The sequence below is a fragment of the Entelurus aequoreus genome, linkage group LG04, assembly GCF_033978785.1.
Source record: "Entelurus aequoreus isolate RoL-2023_Sb linkage group LG04, RoL_Eaeq_v1.1, whole genome shotgun sequence".
NCBI classification, from domain to species: Eukaryota; Metazoa; Chordata; class Actinopteri; order Syngnathiformes; family Syngnathidae; genus Entelurus; species Entelurus aequoreus.
In genome coordinates, this window is record NC_084734.1 from 67,429,094 (window position 1) to 67,450,336 (window position 21,243).

At 40.0% G+C, this 21,243-nt stretch overlaps 2 protein-coding genes across 2 annotated transcripts in view; both read right to left on the bottom strand.

Annotated features, from left to right (window-relative positions):
- Positions 1-13,877, bottom strand: part of LOC133649220 (uncharacterized) — a 31,033-nt gene extending 17,156 nt beyond the window's left edge. Inside the window, exons 1-4 of the mRNA XM_062046052.1 lie at positions 13,792-13,877; positions 10,087-10,273; positions 9,789-9,969; positions 6,145-6,896 (exon numbers count right to left, since the gene is read on the bottom strand). Of these exons, the coding sequence (XP_061902036.1) occupies positions 6,145-6,896; positions 9,789-9,969; positions 10,087-10,268 (1,115 nt within the window). The 5' untranslated portion in view covers positions 10,269-10,273; positions 13,792-13,877. The remainder of the gene's footprint in view (positions 1-6,144; positions 6,897-9,788; positions 9,970-10,086; positions 10,274-13,791) is intronic.
- Positions 1-21,243, bottom strand: part of slc7a2 (solute carrier family 7 member 2) — a 396,413-nt gene that overhangs the window by 20,905 nt on the left and 354,265 nt on the right. The gene's annotated exons all lie outside the window — the stretch shown is intronic.

The window sequence follows — 21,243 nt, forward strand, 5'->3', positions numbered from 1 at the left end:
TTTAACATGCCTCAAAACAGCAGCTTGGAATTTAGGACATGCTCTCCCTGAGAGAGCATGAGGAGGTTGAGGTGGGCGGGGTTGGGGGGAGGCGAGGTAGGGGGTAGCGGGGGGTGTATATTGTAGATTCCTGGAAGAGTTAGTGCTGCAAAGGGTTCTGGGTATTTGTTCTGTTGTGTTTATGTTGTGTTACGGTGCGGATCTTCTCCCGAAATGTGTTTGTCATTCTTGTTTGGTGTGGCGCATATTTGTAACAGTGTTAAAGTTGTTTATACGGCCACCCTCACTGTGACCTGTATGGCTGTTGATCAAGTATGTCTTGCATTCACTTGTGTGTATGAAAAGCCGTAGATATTATGTGATTGGGCCGGCACGCAAAGACAGTGCCTTTAAGGTTTATTGGCGCTCTGTACTTCTCCCTACGTCCGTGTACACAGCGGCATTTTAAAAAGTCATACATTTTACTTTTTAAAACCGATACCGATAATTTCCGATATTACATTTTAAAGCGATAATATCGGCAGTCCGATATTATCGGACATCTCTATTCTAAAGTTGTGCGTTCAAACCAGTGTTAACCATACATAGGCTTGGACCGCCACAGAAAGATTTACATCAATATGTCAATAACTTCATGTTCTGTGAAAAACATTTAAGTACTAATGGCCCGTCGTGTTCCTATGACACAAATCACTAATATGTTTTTTTATCCCCTCGGAACCGCACAAAGCGCACACTACTCTGCGTTTTATTTAGCACACACGGCTGCAAGATCAGTGCCTGCGACGCATTGACGAACGATTGACAGACGAGAGTGTGTGTCAACATATTTGGACAGTTAGAAATGAAAAAATATTAGACATATGTATTTGGCAACATTGTTTTATAATTTTATAGCTGCCAAGTGATTTAAGGACTTATTACAACAAATGCATTTTATGCATTTATGTCTCATTTAATATTTTTTAATGACGCTTGTTTATTTCACATAGAATATATATAATAAGATATTTCTTATATGAAAAAAACCTCCCAAGAGTATGCATTTTTTGCGTCTTGATCTGGAGTAAGTGAAGCCTCTCTAAAATGAGCGCACCTTTTGGCGATATAAAAATAAATATCTCAAATGCCCATAAACATTATTACATGTCTCCTGCATGTTTGAAAACATAGCAAAACGCAGCAGGTAGGAGCATGATAACATGAATGTGCAGTAAATAAGAGTGTCTCCGTGGTCATGCCAGGTACTGTGTAGTACATGCAAAATTATTATTTAAATGAAAGATTAAAGATTAAAGTACCAATGATTGTCACACACACACTAGATGTGGTGAAATTTGTCCTCTGCATTTGACCCATCCCCTTGGGGAGCAGTGGGCAGCAGCGGCGCCGCGCCCGGGAATCATTTTGGTGATTTAACCCCCAACTCCAACCCTCGATGTTGAGTGCCAAGCAGGGAGGTAATGGGTCCCACTTTTATAGTCTTTGGTATGACTCGGCTGGGATTTGAACTCCAACCTACCGATCTCAGGGCGGACACTCTAACCACTAGGCCACTGAGATGGATAAATAAGACAATCTGCACCACTTTTCAATTCTACATGCAGTCTTAGTAAATTGCAAGCAACACGCCCATTAACGTACACGCTGTATTATAGATTGCACACGCTCTTTAGTGTGTGGTGTTTGGATCTTAGTAAACCTTTAGTGTTTTGGAAGATAATTGCAAGTCACACGCCAGACCCCGTGGAAGAGCTATAACTAGGGATTTCAACTATAAGCGTAATGGCGTTGCCACAGAACGGTGCCTCCATCAGCCGTCCAGCAATCCCCACCGCCATTCTGTTGCAGCTTCGCCGTGCAGTGAAATAGCACAGACTTTTACGAGATCTCACTTTTCTTTTCTTTTTCTTTTTCCTTTATTCAAGCGGGTAAAAACTCATTGAGATTCAAATCTCTTCTACAAAAGTGATCTGGATACGAGGCCAGCAAAAACAGGTTTCGTAAATACATATAACAACAATAAAAAGAGTAGTAGTAGTCACACACCATAGTTCAATGCACAAATTACTTACAACATAAACATAAGACCATGCAGTTGGTAGAAAATAAAATGTTTCAATAAAAAAATATTTCAAAACAAGTTAAAACAAGTACAGTGCCTGATGAAACAGCTTTTTGATCTTTTAAAATGGCCTAAAATTCCTCCATTGTGATCAGTTCAGGTAGCCTCAGATCAATTTGTAATTTGTTCCATTACCATGGAACAAAAATAAAATAAATAAGGGGAAGCCAGACCAAGAAGTAATTTATAAATAAAATGCACCCAGAGAGAAAATCTGCGAATTGACAAAGATGGACAGTTTGTATTTGCATACAAAGTGCAATGGTGGACAAGGTTGCCACAACCAGTAATAAAACAAAAGGCACATGTCGGGTGCATTCATAAAAAGCAAATCTCTATAAACTAGCAAAGGACTTATCTCTAAAGAAAAAAAAAACAGTTTAATTTTAAGTTGAAATTTCAAGCAAATTTTTCTGCGTGTTTAAAAGACAAGTTTTCATCAATAACAATCCCCAAGTACTTATATGTCGTGACCATTTCAAGTTCAACCTTATGAGCAGTACATATTTTTGGAGTGCTCAATGACAATCGTTTGCCATTTGATAATAACATCGGCTGTTAACATCAGTTCCAGCTGAGTCAGCTGGGACTAAACAACATTAAAAAGCAGACTGCAGGAGCACCAAGGGGGTATGAACAATATTAGACCGCGTCATCAGTATAAAAGAGGGAGATTATTTACATGGATGAAAAACAACATTGGACCTACTATGGAACCCTGAGGTACACCCTTTAATACAGGGAGGAAAGACGAGTAGGGCCCGGACACATTGGGTTCTATCCATACTTGCCAACCTTGAGACCTCCGAATTCGGGAGATATGGGTTGGGGGTGGGGGGGGGGGGTGTAGCTGGACAAGGGAAGAGATTAAAAATATGTTAAATATGTTTAAGAGGTTCTGCTATAAAATCAACGGTTAACTTTAAAAATAAAAAATCGTCATGACCTGCAGATTTACCAGGATCCACTTCTTTTAAGGCTCTCTCGACCTCAACACATCAAGAGAAGTAAAATTAAATGTTTTGGTTATTGAAGTATGAAGGGATGGTGACATGCAGACCTTCTGAACATTCAGCTGATTTGGATATGGGGATAAAGAGTCGAATAAAGAACCAGAAGTAATTAAATGTTCATTAAAACAATTAAGTATGGCTGATTTATCAGTTACACTACACAAGACTTTAACAACACAAGTTGGAAGATCATTTGTGGTTTCACTTCCATAAGACGTTTTTGTAACTTTCCAGAATTTCTTGGGATCCTTTAATGGTTTGCGCAAGATAACACAGACTTTGACTTCTTGACAAGAGAAGTAAAAAGCAATTTCTGAACTGCCAAAAACCATCCAGTCAGCCTGGCATTGGGTATTTCTGACCTTGACCCAGGCAGCATCCCTTTTTTTAGTAGAGTGGACAATTCAGGGGAGAACCAAGGATTATTTCTACCTTCACACTGAATTCACGTAGAGGAGCACGTTTGTTTGTAATATGGATAAATGCATCATGCAAATATTTCCAAGCCAACTCAACATTACTAAAAAGAGTGATCCTGGACCAAACAAAGAACCATAAATAATGGTGAAAATCTTGTTTACGAAAATAAGAATAATTGGTGGCCAACTTCTGGTAGCTTATCCTGCCAAACAATGGGGATAACACAGTGGTCATTAAAATCATTTGCAAAAACACCAATATCAGAGTATTTGTGAGGAGCATTTGTTAGAGAAAGATTTAAAAGAGAAGATTTCTCGAGGCATTTAAGATTTGGGTTGGGTCGCTAATGAGCTGTATAAGATTAAAAGAGTCACAGGTTGATTTAAAACCATCAGAAATGGACAAATCCCGGATTTACGTGTAATCCCGTGATAAAGGAACTTGTGGTGTAGCAAACCACAAACAGTTTCTACTGTCCTTCCAAATAAACGTGGTCCTGCCATTGGAGATATGTAACGGCAGCTGAACAGCAACACAGCTGAACGTCTCGAGCTTTGTCGGCCATCAGTACTCACAGTCTGTGATGCCACTGACTTGACCTGACCCATGGCAAAAACCACAGTTTTTCCTTGGAGAACGAAAACTTTTTGTAGCAAACAACAACACAACGGTTACATCATCCCCAGCAAGCATTGCGTGCGAACACACACACACACACACACACACACACACACTACACACACACACACACACACACACGCACACACCTCATTCCATTCTCGCTAACCCCTCCCCTGCATACCTAGCCCCCGTATCCACTGGTCTTTGACACGGGCCCCCATATACTGTAGCTTCCCGGGATATGTGGGCTCTGTACCGAGGATGCTGTTGTGGCTTGTGCAGCCCTTTGAGACACTTGTGATTTAGGGCTATATAAATAAACATTGATTGATTGATTGATATGCCAGCAATATTATTCTTTAATTTTGGACCTCTAGAATCAGCATGTCCTCATTTGTGTCAACAAGGTGAAATTGTGTCTGAAAACCATTGACAAGTTGACTTCATTTTAGGACATTTTAAAGTGTAAAACACGATTCGCCTTGAAAACAGAGTATTTTATTTTGGAAGTAAACCGGATAATTTGTTTTGTGTTTGTGCATGACTCCCTGTCCAACACAAGCAATCAATATTAATTAAATTGATCCACCGTATTGCGGCGACCGGCATATGTAGAAGCTCAATGCATATTTAGTGCAGGGATGTTGATGCCGTTCTACAGGCAGTGGATACTGACACATTGATGTGAATGGAAACAGAAAGAGTCCGCCGCTGTTCCGCATCCAGTGGGAATTAATCAAGATGCTGTCAGAGGGGAAACCTGTCGCGAGAGTATATTTCAGCTTTCACTGGAGGGGAGGGTACCTGTGGGCAGGGCAGGGCAGTTTTGACTTGGGACTGCAGGTAAAACAATGTAAAAGAAGACAAGGAGGACCGAGGGGGTTTAAATTAAGTTCAAGTTTTAGGATGTCTACAGCTGTGTCCTAATTCAGCGGCTGCATTCTTCCAAGGACCCAGCCCATACAGTCGAGGGAGTGTGGGTCCGGGAGATAGTCCTCCAACCACTCCTGGAGCAATGTGAATTGGGACAGTTTGTGTCACGTGTTCACGATTTTTACCATCAGGTAAACGAAGTGGAGAAAATAAATGAATAGATAGACATAACAAAATATGAAATTATGAAGCAAAAGTTGTTTTTTAGATTTATCCTACGTATATATGTTGCTGTCGGCAGATTTATTTCCAGTTCAAAGATACATTTTGTATGGTAAACAATGTAGTGAACTACTTTTTAACTCGCTACACTGTTGACACGCGCACACACTTTCACTAGCACTGTGGTGCACTCACAGTATAACATCACAAAACTCCTTATTTTTAACAGCCAGGCAACTACAATGATTAGGAATACAAATTGTAATCCACTTCACCTTGTTGGTTAATCTTTTTGGTGTGCAGTGGAAGGGAGAAGGAGGCGGAGAGGGAAGTGTCGACAACGCTGTGTATACTTTCGGAATATTTCAAAGCACACATCGTTTTCTTTGGACTCATATTGACAAAAAAATAGAGACATGTTGTGAAAAGGCTAAAAACCACATTTGCGCACAAAGCAGCAAATAGCACAGAAGCTATAACGACAGAACTGCTTTGCGGAATAAACAAGCACCGGGGATCGATCGGCTCGCTCACAATTGATTGTTCATACGCGGAGATGAGGTTCGTACAACTAAGTTTATTTTATTTCTGTTTGAGGGGTTCATAAATTGAGGTTCCACTCTATGTTGATTTTTTTTAAACTAATCTCTAGTTTATTTTTATTTTTTTTTAGTACCGATGCTTTAAAACTGGCATGTTAAAAACAAATTGTGATATTGAGATCCAAGGATAGGATAAAATGAATCACGATCATTTTTTTGCCGTTTCACCCAGCCCTGTTTAGCCTCCTCACTATTTGGCGTTCTACTTTCAAATGAAGATTGACAGGTTGAAGACCACTCTAGCCTCTGTGTGGAGAGCTACCATCACAATTCGGCAGAGCGCGTCGGCAGAGTGTGGGAGCTCGTCGACGACAAGGTGCGCCTGCTAAAGTGCAACTTGAATTCTGCGGTGAGAAAGTAGTAGAGCAGAGGGTTGAGGCAGCAGCTTAGATTGGCCAGACACAGAGAAACTGGGTGGAACTGGCGTACGGCTAGCCTGAAGGCACAATCTGATACAAGACCTTGCTGTACCATTAGATAAAGCAGGAAGTTGATGTGGTACGGGGCAAAGCACAACAGGAACACAATGGAGCAGCTCAGCACCATCCGCAAGGCATGCCGCTTCTCCCCATTAGTTTGGTTGATATCAGCCGAGGTGAACGAGGAGAGGCGACGTAAGGAGGAGTTGCCTGAAGCCTGCGAGTAGCTCTGGTAGAGGGAGCGGCTGATGCAGACAGAGCTGTAACTAATGCAGACCAACGGAATCAAGAAACCAAACAGTTCGCAGAACACCATCAAGGTGACACCCAGGGGCAGGGGCACCTGACGCATGGGCAAGTCTTTGAAACAGCGGGCTGGCTCCTGGGTGACGTGCAGAAAAGCGGACTTGTTTAAGACATGCTGAGAAGTTATGGAAGGGTTCGAGGCGCTGCTGCTGGCTCGCATGACGATGAAAGGTGAGCAGGCCAGACCGACCAGCACCCACACCAGCACGCTGATGGCAAGGTCAAAGCGGCTTCTCCACCTCCGTGTGGAGAAGGGGTCAAGCAGGAACACACACCTCTGCACACTGATGCACGTCTGGAAAACAAACCAAAAAACAGCCATTTAAGGCCTGGTCTACTAATGGTTTGCACGTGCAAACTTGATAACACACGCAAAGCTGATCTACTATACCAGGGGTCGGCAACCCGCGGCTCTAGAGCCGCATGCGGCTCTTTAGCGCCGCCCTAGTGGCTCTTTGGAGCTTTTTCAAAAATTTATGAAAAATGGAAAAAGATGAGCGGAAAAAAATACATTTTTTGTTTTAATATGGTTTCTGTAGGAGGACAAACATGACACAAACCTCCCTAATTGTTATAAAGCACACTGTTTATATTAAACATGCTTCACTGATTCGAGTATTTGGCGAGCGCCGTTTTGTCCTACTAATTTTGGCGGTCCTTGAACTCACCTTAGTTTGTTTACATGTGTAACTTTCTCCGACTTTCTAGGACGTGTTTTATGCCACTTCTTTTTCTGTCTCATTTTGTCCACCAAACCTTTAACATTGTACATGAATGCACAAAGGTGAGTTTTGTTGATGTTATTGACTTGTGTGGAGTGCTAATCAGACATATTTGGTCACTGAATGATTGCAAGCTAATCGATGCGAACATGCTATTTAGGCTAGCTATATGTACATATTGCATCATCATGCCTCATTTGTAGCTATATTTGAGCTCATTTAGTTTCCTTTAAGTCCTCTTAATTCAATTTATATCTCATGACACACTATCTGTATGTATTATGGTTTTTAAATTTTTGCGGCTCCAGACAGATTTGTTTTTGTATTTTTGGTCCAATATGGCTCTTTCAACATTTTGGGTTGCCGACCCCTGTACTATACCATGAATTGATTAACGTGGACAAGTTAACTTCAACTTAAACAAGTTGAAAAACTTATTCGGGTGTTACCATTTAGTGGTCAATTGTACGGAATATGTACTGTACTGTGAAATCTACTAATAAAAGTTTCAATCAATAAATACTAGGTTTGTGCACAGAGGATTGCGTCTCTTAAGTAAGGGGGGAAATTATTTGCCGTGTCTGTTTTCATGAATATGCACATTATATGATCATCAGAACACAGAGGATACTAGGAGGAGGAGGGGCTAATTTAATCATTAGCACACATGGTGTGATTCATCAAGGCTAATCGCTCACTACGTTTCCATGCACTAAATTGGTCGTACGGCATCACTGTAAACCCGAATAAGTAAGCAGAACTAAAAAAAAGCGAGGCAATCAGTTTCCACATATTTTTTGAGTTCATAAACTCAAATACTTGAGTACATCACATCGTAAATATTTGGAGTTTATGTTCAATGTACTTTTTAAATTATAATTGAAGTAAACTTACCAATTAAGCCAACTCAAAAATGTTACTCCTCCTGTCTGCTGCCTGAAGAGGAAGTGCACGCAAATGCTACAAAATAAAAGCACTGGGTGTGTGTGCTTGCGCGTGCATGTAATAATTTATATATACATACACACAGAGTATATACAAATCTATAATGCGATTGATTCATTCTTAATTCATTCTTCATTCGATTTCATGATTTGTTCTTTCAAAATAAGACACAATTATGTTTAATCCACTGAGTTTTAAGTTTGAGTTTGAGTTTGAGTTTATTTCGAACATGCAAGCATGCAACATGACACATCACAATTTCCAGTTTCTCTATTCAACATGTTCGAAAAGGAGTAGGAAGAAGCAGATCTTATTTAATCCTACCCCTTTTCTTTTACATAACAGTTGCTAAAACTTTTGGTCACTTCCTGTTCTCCATTTATTCACAATATACTCCATAAGTAATAGCAATAAAAAATAAATAAATAAATAATACTCTGTGAAGTAAGTTAGATTTCATTTGGTGTGATTATTTTGAAAAAATAACAGACGGATGGATGAAATAAATTCAGAATGTTTATCTTGGTTCTTTTTCTTTGTGCTTTGTAAACACTTTAAGTTTGAAGAGTGTCTTGAAGTGGATCATATTAGTATATTGTTTGATTGATTTGCTTAATTAAAGCAACTGTGAGTTAATTATTTTAAGTAGCAGTTACATAATCTGCAAACAAGTTAATATTAATTAAAAATAACAAGTTTTATAAAGTTAAAAAGAAGTAAAATGTTACTCACACTCATCATTTTTAAGTAAGCACAACTTTTAACAACTTTTTTAAGTTTACACTACTTATTCTAATTCATTATTTTGAGCATTCGGGTTTACAGTGATACACACTGCTTATTCATTTTAGCGCGAATAACTGAATTACTTTTCCGGTTGACCTATGACGTCACACTAGCCATTACAACTTGTTTTATCTGATGTCCGCTGTGATATTGGCACAGATTACAGATATTACATCTGTAATGGCTTCGCTGATTTTAAATAGCAGACAGCATCAATAAATGATCTTAGATTGAGCTACGAACATGACGCTACTACCAAGAATGTATCGGAGCAGATGCAGGTCGGATGCAAAAACATCGGCGGATGAGGTTTTTGGATGGAAAGAATTTTCGCACGAAAATCATGGAAACAAAACTTTTAATTATCTCAAAGTTGGATTCATGGAAGGAGTTTTAAACCCGAAGCAACAGACGGTTTGTGCCCCAACTGATATCCAGAATAAGGTTGTTATTTACTTCTGTGTTAACATTATTCAACTCCTTTGATATGTCTTAACTTTACTTTAGCATATAAAACGGTGTGGTGATCCCGTACACACTGCACCATATTGGACGTATTACACCCTTTTTTTTGGCACCTTTTGCAAATGGGTGAGCCATCATCTTCAATGACTCCATAGTAATTTTTTTAAGTACCCAAAATGTTTCCACACTGCCGACATCCCAATGTATTGTTTATTGTCACTTCAGCATTATTATTATCTGCATACATCATTCTCACAGTGGTTGCTTACCAAAAACCCAATAGCCGCGTACATGTTGAGGTACTTCAAGTAGAAGCAGAGCAAGCAGACGATGTGTCCAAAGGGCCACGTATGTGTCAAGTAATAATAGATCCTGAGTGGCAGAGAGAGGATGTGGACCAGGTCGGCCAAGGCCAAGTTTACCATGAAGATCACCGTCTTGATCTTCTTTCTGTCACACACAAACACACACACACACACAAAATACTGTAAAGAGTACTGTAAAAGAAATGTCCAACACAATTATGTGTGTGCATGGGTGTGTGTGTGTGTGTGTGTGTGAGTCTACCTATTCTGTGTGCAGAAGAACCACAAAGCAATGGTATTGAGCAGCAGTCCTGGTATGAAGAGCAGCAGGTAGAAGTATGTGTACATTTTGTCCATAAGCTCCTCCCACTCTGTCATATTGTGGCCGCATGAGGAGTTGGCCATGAGGGACCCGTGCCATGATCTGGACGCATTCAGCGTCATTCCCGCTGTCACATACAAAATAGCACAAATGTATGTTTTTGTTGGTTTTGCACGTGTATTTGATGCCGAAAATATTCCCATCATGAATGATTATTTTTCAGAGCAGTAATTACAGAAGAAAGCAGCAGAACATATCAGTGCAGCATATCATCCGCCCTTCCTCTCAGGCCCCATGAGGGTTTTTACCCAAATAGATGGTGGCCTGATTCTTCATGGCTCGCTGCTACGCCATTTGTATTCACACATTTCAAGTGAGTGACAGGAGGTGGACTTTTGATATTTCAATGCACCTCCACAATAGTGCCAAGCAAAATCCAGAACAGAAAGCCCCTATTCCATCGTTAAATGATCTTGTTTTCACACACAAATGGATAAGACAGAAAGCAGTGTTATTGCAGTGTTAATTAGAAATAGAGTTGGAAATGTTAATGCATGTCAACATACTGTATAATAAACTTTTATTTCCTAGAAATAAAGTAATAATTGACACTGTTCAAACCTACTGCTCTACTTTCCTAAAAAGAAACATTATAAATTATGCACGCCCAGTGGTTTATATACATAAAAAAAAAGAATAATTTTCTTCCGAACTACAGAATATATGTATATACAGTCGTGGTCAAAAGTTCTGACCACATAACTTTCCTCCAGAAGGTCTTATCTTTGTCCATGTGATGTCAGATGAAACAAACATTGAGCTGTTTGGCCACAATACCCAGCAATATGTTTGGAGGAGAAAAGGTGAAGCCTTTAATCCCAGGAACACCAATCCTACTGTCAAGCATGGTGGTGGTAGTATTTTGCTCTGGGCCTGTTTTGCCAATGGAACTGGTGCTTTACAGAGAGTAAATGGGACAATGAAAAAGGGGGATTACCTCCAAATTCTTCAGGACAACCTAAAATCATCAGCCCGGAGGTTGGGTCTTGGGCACAGTTGGGTGTTCCAAAAGGACAATGACCCCAAACACACGTCAAAAGTGGTAAAAGAATGGCTAAAACAGGCTACGATTAAGGTTTTAGAATGTCCTTCCCAAAGTCCTGACTTAAATGTGTGGACAATGCTGAAGAAACAAGTCCATGTCAGAAAACCAACAAATGTATCTGAACTGTACCAATTTTGTCAAGAGGAGTGGTCAAAAATTCAACCAGAAGCTTGCCAGAAGCTTGTGGATGGCTACCAAAAGTGCCTTATTGCAGTGAAACTTGCCAAGGGACATGTAACCAAATATTAACATTGCTGTATGTATACTTTTGACCGGGCAAATTTGGTCACACTTTCAGTAAACCCATAATAAATTCATAAAAGAACCAAACTTCATGAACGTTTTTTGTGACAAACCGGTATGTGCTCCAATCACTCTATCACAAAAAAATAAGAGTTGTAGAATTATTGGAAACTCAAGACAGCCATGACATTATGTTCTTTACAAGTGTATGTAAACTTCCAACCACGATTATACCATGATGCGGCTAATTTATGGATTTTTCCCGGTTTCACTGGCTTCATGATGACAATAAATTCAGGGTCTATAGTCCTGAAATTTTGGTATATTGATTACACGATTTGTATAATAAGAAATGTAAAATAATCAAAATTGGAGGCAATATTAACACAAAAAAATATTAACAAACTTTGGATGACAAACAGGATAAAACATTCTTGCAAGAAAAAAGAGGCCTTTGTACAGAAAATGATTGTCGAGGCAGTCGATTGGAGCTGTGGTTGCAAGGTGGATGGGGCCTGCCGTAGCGGTAATCCCAGGACCTGGATGCCGTCAAACTGAAGAAGGAGTACTATTGGGTCCTTTTGGCTCATGGGACTCTGGAGACAGCAGTAAGGGAACCAACAGGCCAAGCAGTGTGTAGTTTTAAGGGTTACAGAGGCAAAAACTCGGACATGGGAAGAGTTCGGAGAAGCCATTGGTAACAACTTCCCGATGGCTTCTAAACGATTCTGGACCACCATCCGCCACCTCAGGAGGGGGGAGCAGTGCACTGTCAACACTGTGTATGGCAGAGAACGTGTGCTGCTGACCTCGACTGGGGATGTTGTGGATCGGTGGAAGGAATACTTTGAAGACCTCCTCAATCCCACCTACAAGTCTCATGAAGAAACAGTGGCTAGGAACTGTGGTGGGCTCTCCTATTTCTGGGGCTCAGGTTCTCGAGGTAGTTAAGAAGCTCTTCGGTGACAGGCTCCCGAGGTACATGAGATCCGCCCGGAGTTCCTTAAGGCTCTGGATGCTGTGGGCCAGTCTTGGTTGACAAGACTCTGCAGCATTGCATGGACATTGGGGGTGTTTCCTCCGGATTGGCAAAGTGAGTCTATTTAAAAAGGGGAACTGGAAGGGGTGTTCTAACTATCGTGGGATCACACTCCTCAGCCTTCCTGGTAAGGTCTATTCAGGGACACTACAAAATACACCCCCGCTACCACCAAACCCCACCCCAGGGGCACTGAAATTTGGGAGTCTCCCGGAGGGGTTGCAAGTATGAGAATTAGCGGTGAATGCGGTGTTACCGCGGCACCGCCGCTGTATATAATTGGGGGGCCAGCTCTAGTGTTAATTTGATATCGCCTCTAGGGCCAAGTGAAATTACATGGCGGGCCAGAGTTTGACACCCATGCTCTAATGTATACACACACATCTATACATTTGGTCATTCTAAGCTAGTAATTTCCAGGAGTTATCTCACCCTCTGAGAAGCCTCGGTTTTACCAATGTTTTCCAATGTTGTAAAAATGTGTAGAATAAATACTAAATTTCAACATTTCTGTCAATGAAGATTTGCGTCAGCCTGCGACACGTAATCGTTTTCATAGCTAATATCGCTCATATCGACACTTATATTGTGTGTTGACTTTATTATAAGACTTATACAAGGATTTGTATTGTTTGTAGTTTTGCTCCAAAATGGCTCTTTTAACATTTTGAGTTGCCAACACATGCATAGAAAAACAACCATGCAGCCATGCATTTTTGGTTAATTAAGGTTCGTACTGTTTTTTGTTTTAGCTTGTTTCCTGGTATGTAAAATATTGCTAAAAATAACCACAATATAGCAACGGTTTTTTTTTACCTTACTGTAATTGCTATGGTTATTTTGTTCGAGGAAACCTTCAGCGTTGATGCGCATGCTCAGTAGCGTTGGGTAGCAATTTCTTTACGGGTAGAAAATGTTCTCAGAACACCTGATAACTGTCTGGATTCAGGACTTTTTTGTACTTTTGGGAGGTCTGGCCTGGCAGAGGTCTGCGTTCTCAAGTGCTTTCCAAGTTTTATATGGGCTTTAAACGAAAAAATGAATCTTCCTTTAAGGTCTCCACTTCTTACAATTACACATTAAATCCCCTCTAAAAACAACACTACTTACTGTATCATAAAAATCAAGCAGGAGAGAAAGTGAGATTCACAACTAATTAACTGCCAGCGGCACAGCATGACCCAGGAACGTGATCTCAATTATGCATCCTGAAATGACTTTGCAAAGAATAAAAATACTAGAGTTTTAAGGCCATTACCTTGTGCTTTGTCTTCTTCCTAGTACTGAATGTGCATGAGGAGGGCAGGTGTAGGCCAAAGTGTGACCCCCAGCAGCAACATGTTCTGTGCAGCAGAGTAACGGCTTCACACTCTTCTGTAAACAACAAACTGTAGTTTCAATATGCCCCATGAAATCACAAAAAAAAACCCACTAAAGGGCATCCGTGCGCATGCTGGAGGTTTTTTTGTGTACATTGGCCACTCCCATGCTTAACTACAGGCATTCAGTTGCTAGTGTGGTGTGAAAAAGGGGAAGTGATTGCTACACTCACAATTTAATGCCACACAGAACCTGCATCATAGAGGAATAACATGCCTACAAAAGGGAGAGAGCGACATGCACATGACATATGTTGGTCAAAATATGACAGCATTACGTATAAACTATCTAATACTGTAACTGTAGCAAACATTCGACATGACAAATATAATAAATAACACACTTTTTTGATTGGCGATGTCAGAGAGTTGATCATTTCAATTTATATTAATTATTGTGGTTGTATAGCTTGCAGGGGTGCATGTTTTAAATACATTTCATTACAGTGTAAATGTGTCTGCAAAGGTGTTTTTGCAATATGCACATTGTCCTCTAGAGGTAAGTGTTGCACAACATTCTTCATGACAATGTTCAGCCAAATTCTGACCTTGAACCCTTCAATGAAAATGGATGTTTTTTCCTGAACTCCAACTCCTCTTCTTTACTTCCTGCACATTTGTATCATCCTGGCTGCTACCTTTTGGCCCCCAAAATCTACTGTTCTACTGTGTGATACTTCCTCAGAGAATGATAACATTGCATTGTCATTGCTTCACACCACTAAAACAAACCCACACACTACGTTGCTATCTTTTTCAAGCCTCTTTTTCAACACCTCTTTACAGTGAGATAAATCAAGATCATGCAAGCTCTTGGGCATGCGTGTGCGATTTTGTTTCTTTTTAGCAAAGCTCCAGAGATAAAGGTTCGGGGGCCGCTTCCATTCCCAAGTAAGGCCACAATTCAGTTCTATGCATGAGTGCATGTTCAAAGTACCTCAGGGCAGCTTGTTTACACATAATATACTGTAAAGCAGGGGTCCCCAAACTCTCTCTCTCTCTCTCTCTCTCTCTCTCTCTCTCTCTCTCTCTCTCTCTCTCTCTCTCTATATATATATATATATATATATATATATATATATATATATATATATATATATATATATATATATATATAGACTAGACTTAGACTTCCTTTTTATTGTCATTCAAATTTGAACTTTACAGTACAGATAAGAACGAAATTTTGTTGCATTAGCTCATGGTAGTGCAGGATAAAAAAGCAATAAGGTGCAGATATAAATAAATAGATTACTGTACAGATAAATATATTGCACTTTTGCATATGCATCCAGGTTTATGGATGTATATTATATTGTCTTTATATTCCAGCAAGTTAATCCTTTTTTGGGAGGAATTGAGGGGCATAATTATGATGCGTTCAAGAGTCTTGCGGCCTGAGGGAAGAAGCTGTTACAGAACCTGGAGGTTCTGCTACGGAGGCTGCGGATACAGCTCATTTTTATTACCCATTCTGTGTTATATGTGTATTATGTTGCACGATTGTACCAAGAAAAATTCCTAGTTTGTGAACCCGTTCTCAAACAATGGCACTAAAACTATACAGATTCTGATATATATACTGTATATATACATATATATATATATATATATATATATATATATATATATATATATATATATATATATATATATATATATATATATATATATATATATATATATATATATATATATATATATAAACGGGAAACCTGCGAAACAGGCTTGTAAGGATGAAATAGCCTCTGTGTTTTTTCCTGACTTAACGTGTATATATATATATATATATATATATATATATATATATATATATATATATATATATATATATATATATATTCCGAGCGCGATGATGTCAATGGGAAAATTAATTTTTAGACAACATCATTTGCCTAAGCAGCTAGGAGACATCGAGAGTAACAAGCGGTAGAAAATGGATTAGAAAGGACAGATTTTATATATATATATATATATATATATATATATATATATATATATATATATATATATATATATATATATATATATATATATATATATTTTTTTTTTAACTTGGGAGTTACCGCGTGCCGGATTTTAGATGCTGGTGGGCCGGATTTTGGACGCTGGCGGGCCGGATCCTTAGTTCGGGGGACCCCTGCTGTAAAGCATAAGCAGTACAGCAGTCTCTCATTAATCACAGCTAAATGGTGGTAATTTAATACCCGCGAAGGTGATTATTATATTAGTAAATAAAATATTTTCATATTTATATCATACTTTTTTTTTTTACGAACTTCTAAAAAGGTTTTTAAAAAAATAATTACAGCCATCTATACATGAAATAAAATCTGTATAGTCACCTTCACCTTTCACTCATTATAGTAGCTTTGAGTGTGTTCCACTGTAAATTACGGTAACCACTGGTAGCCCAGAGGATGTGGAACTACTTTGTCACACACATCTTGGGTAATTCCTCTAAATTACAACTGGGCTTCTACGTGCTGAAACCACAGCCGTGTGTTGTTAGTTAGTCAACCTGACAGTCGGAGCTGCAACAATTAGCCGAGTTGTTAGCATTCCGAGTTGTTAGCTTTGCGTGTACCCGGTGGCGGGCCGTGCGTTTCCTACCTCGGCTTTCAGTGATGTATTACTTGGTCCGACTTCAATAGGTACCGCTCAAAAACCATACTTTATGTCCTCACATGACCATGGCCTGAGAAATACTACACAGAAACACACCTGCGCACGACTGAGTATTGAATCGCCTCAATTAGTCAATAGTGTACAAAACGGGCGCTTTTAAAAAATCCATAAACCACATCAGAAATTAAAACACATCTTACTTACTACTGTCAAAATAGAAATAGTTGTAAAAAAACATTAAATGTGAAAAAATATATTTGTACTCACAATTTGTAGAACCCCTTCGACACCGTAAAGCCAGTGGTACCGCTCATAGTTGGTTGATTTGAGTAGAAGTGGCGGGCAAAACATTTCACCACCTGGGACAGCTTAGCTAGTTTCAAGGGGTCGTGTCTAGATTCTCTTTAAATATCCTTCTTGAAAATGGCCTTGCAAATATATATTTGTCACCTAATCAACGTTTTGCTCTCCTTCTTTGTGGGTTTAAAAAGTGAGTACCGCTGATTTCTCCGCTGGCCGGGTATGGCACCGGTGCCACTTGCTGCTTTCGTAAATCACAAGTTGTGATTGGATGCTCACTTGGGAGTGACAAGTGAGTATCCTATCACAGTCACGTTTAATGTAAGGCGAACACTGTCAGTAACTCGTGATCTAATTGGCTATCGCAACTGTCTATCAACTGAATGTCCTCTGTTCGTTTACACTGTACAGCCGCCACTAAAGTTGGTTCAGAAGTCCTCCGGCAGAATTCATACAGCGCTGGAGACAAGCTAGCTGAATTCTGATTGGATAAAATCACCAACGTAAAAACAAGCAACACTGGAGTCTAATATGACATGAAGAGAATATGATGAATACTTTTATATATTTATGGAATAAATACAATAAAATAAACTGTTATTAATTTATGATCATGATTTTTGTTAAGCCAGCAGAGAAGGTCTTGCTAGCCCTGACGGCCACATTGTCATTGTCACGCCCTGTCATGTCAGGTCAGACCTCGTTTTGTGTTTCATTATTTTCTGTATTTGTTTCTTGTCCAACGTTCTTATTTTGTTCCAGTTCCTGTCTGGCTCTACCACTCTTACAGCCTGAGTCCTGTCTTCCTCACCTGTCCCAGATTAGCAATCTGGGCATACCTGACTTCTTCATATGCCTGCCCTACAGGACTGGATCATTGTTGCTTGTATATCATTGCTTTGGTTTATTATGCTAAGTACTTTTTCCCCTATGCTTTCTCGTTCTTTGTTGTTAATTAAAGACTCTTCTTACCTGCACGTCGTCTCCTGTCTCCGCATCTTGGTGTCACATCTACCGCAGCGGTCCGTCATCATGACAGTCTTTCCACATCGCTAACGGCAAAGGCTCACCAATGTCATTCGGCTCTGATGATGTCGAAGATGAAGTGCATCAACAGAATTGATCTCCAATTTGCATTGTGCAGACAGCTGCTGATAGCAGTCGTGTAAGCATTAAGTGGCGTGGTACATCTACTGCAGGGGTATCGACCGTACGGCCCGCGAACCGGTTTTATCCCATCTTAAAACTCATTTGTATACTCTAGCCTTTAAATAGACACCCCTTTTAGACCAGTTGATCTGCCGTTTCTTTTCTGCTCTGCCCCCCTCTCCCTCGTGGAGGGAGGGGGCACAGGTTCGGTGGCCACGGATGAAGCGCTGGCTGTCCAAATTCGGGACCCGGGGTGGACCGCTTGTCTGTGCATCGGTTGGGGACGTCTCTGCGCTGCTGACCTGTCTCCGCTCGGGATGGTCTCCTGCTGGCCCCACTATGGACTGGACTCTCACTATTATGTTAGATCCACTATGGACTGGACTTTCACAATATTATGCTAGATCCACTCGACGTCCATCCATCGGTCGCCCTAGGTGGGGGGGGGGGGGGGGGTTCCCCACATCTGCAGTCCTCTCCAAGGTTTCTCATTGTCCCATTGGGTTGAGTTTTTCCTTGCCCTGATGTGGGATTTGAACCGAGGATGTCGTTGTGGCTTGCGCAGCCCTTTGAGACACTCGTGATTTAGGGCTATATAAATAAACATTGATTGATTGAATGATTATCCAGCCCGCGTGATGAGTTTGCCAAGTATTAAAATGAGCTGCATTTTTTAAAATTAGATAAACTGCTGTTCTAAATGTGTCCACTGGATGTCACAATAGCAATTCTGTTAGAACTAGCAAGAGGTACAAAGTAAAGCGTGGCTGTGACTCCTCTCCCTCGACCCAAATGAAACTTAAAACCTGCCGTTTTATGTCTTCTGCTTCGAACATATAGTTATTTGGCACCGTTACTCCCCCATAATGTCTCTGTCAAAAACGAGAAAACTTAACCCTTTTGAATACTTTTTACCTCCGTTTCTGGACATGATAAAGTAGGTATTTAATACAGAGAAGAGTTCACATGTTGTGTTTTTTGTTCAGCCCCAGAAAGACTGTGACTTAAAGTTTAATCCTGGCTTTGTAGATACACTGAGACGAAGTCCAAGCTCATTGCGTTTTTGAAACTGCACCAATTTCCTCAGACTTTTTAACAAACTAGAAGTGTTTTGTCCAGAGGATTATTTGTGATTTGTACGTTTTCAGAATGTGCTTGTTCTGTTTTTGGCCCAAGTAAAACAAAGAAAATTACTTAGAGCTGTTTTTATTTTTAAGTTATCATGCCATGATTTTACCTTTCAGGCCCACTTGGGAATAGATTTTCCTCCATGTGGCCCCTGAGCTAAAATGAGTTTGACACCCCTGATCAACTGGTACATCTCATGTCTTGTCTTTTGACATTGCTCACGTCAAAGGCTCACCGATGTGGAGATGTGTTATTGATGAGGCAGTGGTGCATCAAAAAATTGGTCAAACTGATCGTTGCGGTGAAGATAGCGCCAAGATTAGCCGCCATGTTGATTGATTGATTGATTGAAACTTTTATTAGTAGATTGCACAGTACAGTACATATTCCGTACAATTGACCACTAAATGGTAACACCCGAATACGTTTTTCAACTTGTTTAATTTGGGGTCCACGTAAATCAATTCATGTTGTTAGTATTGTCACTCATAATCCGAAAAACGGAAATTTCGCTTGATGATTATCTTTATCGATTGCCACAACATAATATAAAATAAGACAAATAATGACAAATAAAATTTTAAAATAATTAAACACTTAATTTAGGCCAACATATTGACAAGGATGTGATGACTAAAACTGGACTTGTGACCTGTGACTTTTGTACAAGACTGTGTATACGTTATTCCAATAAAACACATGCTAACTGTCCTCCAGGCATGTGAAATGTGAAATATGTGTTTTTAAACATTTGTTTTCTCGTCAAAATATCACTTTCACCTTTTTTAAAAAAAATATTTAAAAAAAAACTACATTCACAACATTTTTTGAACGCTCGCCTAACCCGCAGGTATTCACTGTTCTTCGGGGACGGCATGGCGCAGTTGGGAGAGTGGCCGTGCCTGCAACCTGAGGGTTCCTGGTTCAATCCCCATCTACCAACCTAGTCACATCCATTGTGTCCTTGAGCAAGACACTTCACTCTTGCTCCTGATGTGTCGTGGTTAGGGCCTTGCATAGCAGCTCCCGCCATCAGTTTGTGAATGTGTGTGTGAATGGGTGAATGTGGAAATAGTGTCAAAGCGCTTTGAGTTCCTTGAAGGTAGAAAAGTGCTATACAAGTATAACCCATTTACCATTTACATTCTTGTTGCTAAAGCGTTGCAGGACGGGGAGACGATCAGGATCACAGAAACAAGCTAGCTAGGTCGCGGATCATCTAGTTAGTTCACTTGTTGCCTCTGTTTGCTCTTGGAGCCACAACGTTGACGGCTGTCCACTTTGCTGCTAATCCTATTTGGATGATTACAATCCGAAAACAGTTAGTTCCAAACCGTTCGTAGTTCTAGAGCATTAATTAGTAGCCAGTGAGATGGAATATTTTTGACGTGACAAAATGTAAACAGAGGTCACAACACCATAAGTATATTACCTGAGGAGGCGTGGCTTCAGGATAGAGTTGCCAAATGGGAAACATTTTCGGAGTTCTTTCCATGCATGTTATATAAATTTACATTGCACTTTCAGTGATATTAGTAAATTATCTAATAAAAAGAACTAAAATCTGTGGTACATTACATAGTACATGTAACTGTCAAAAAGCCATACGTGGTTAGCAGATGAGAATAAACCTAAAGGTAAATTGCAGGAAAAGTAGTCTTGATTTTCAAAATATTCTATCGGGACTTGTGTTGCAGTACTTGGTGCTGATAGAAATGTTCCTGGTTTTTTTCTCAATTTTACACCTTTTTTTTTCCTTGAAAGGATTCTCACATCCCGAGTTCACCGATCAATAAAAGCTTTGCTTCAACCTTCAAAACAACCACTTCTCCCTTTTGTTTGTTTTACAAACTGGAAGTGAAGGCGAGTGGAAGCAGTACATTCATCATGATAAGACTTAATACATTGCAATCCATGTCGTCTCAGCAGTAGGAAACGCAATCACGGCAAACTGCTGAATCATGCGTTCACTGTTTTTCAACCTTATTATTTGTACTTTTGGGTGATTATTTAGTCAACACTGTTCAGCCGTACTTTGGAGTGTGTACACATTGTTGTGAGACTTTGAGCAGCTCTGCGGTCTACGGCCAGATTAGGACCGAGAGACCTCATTCAGGAGCGAACAA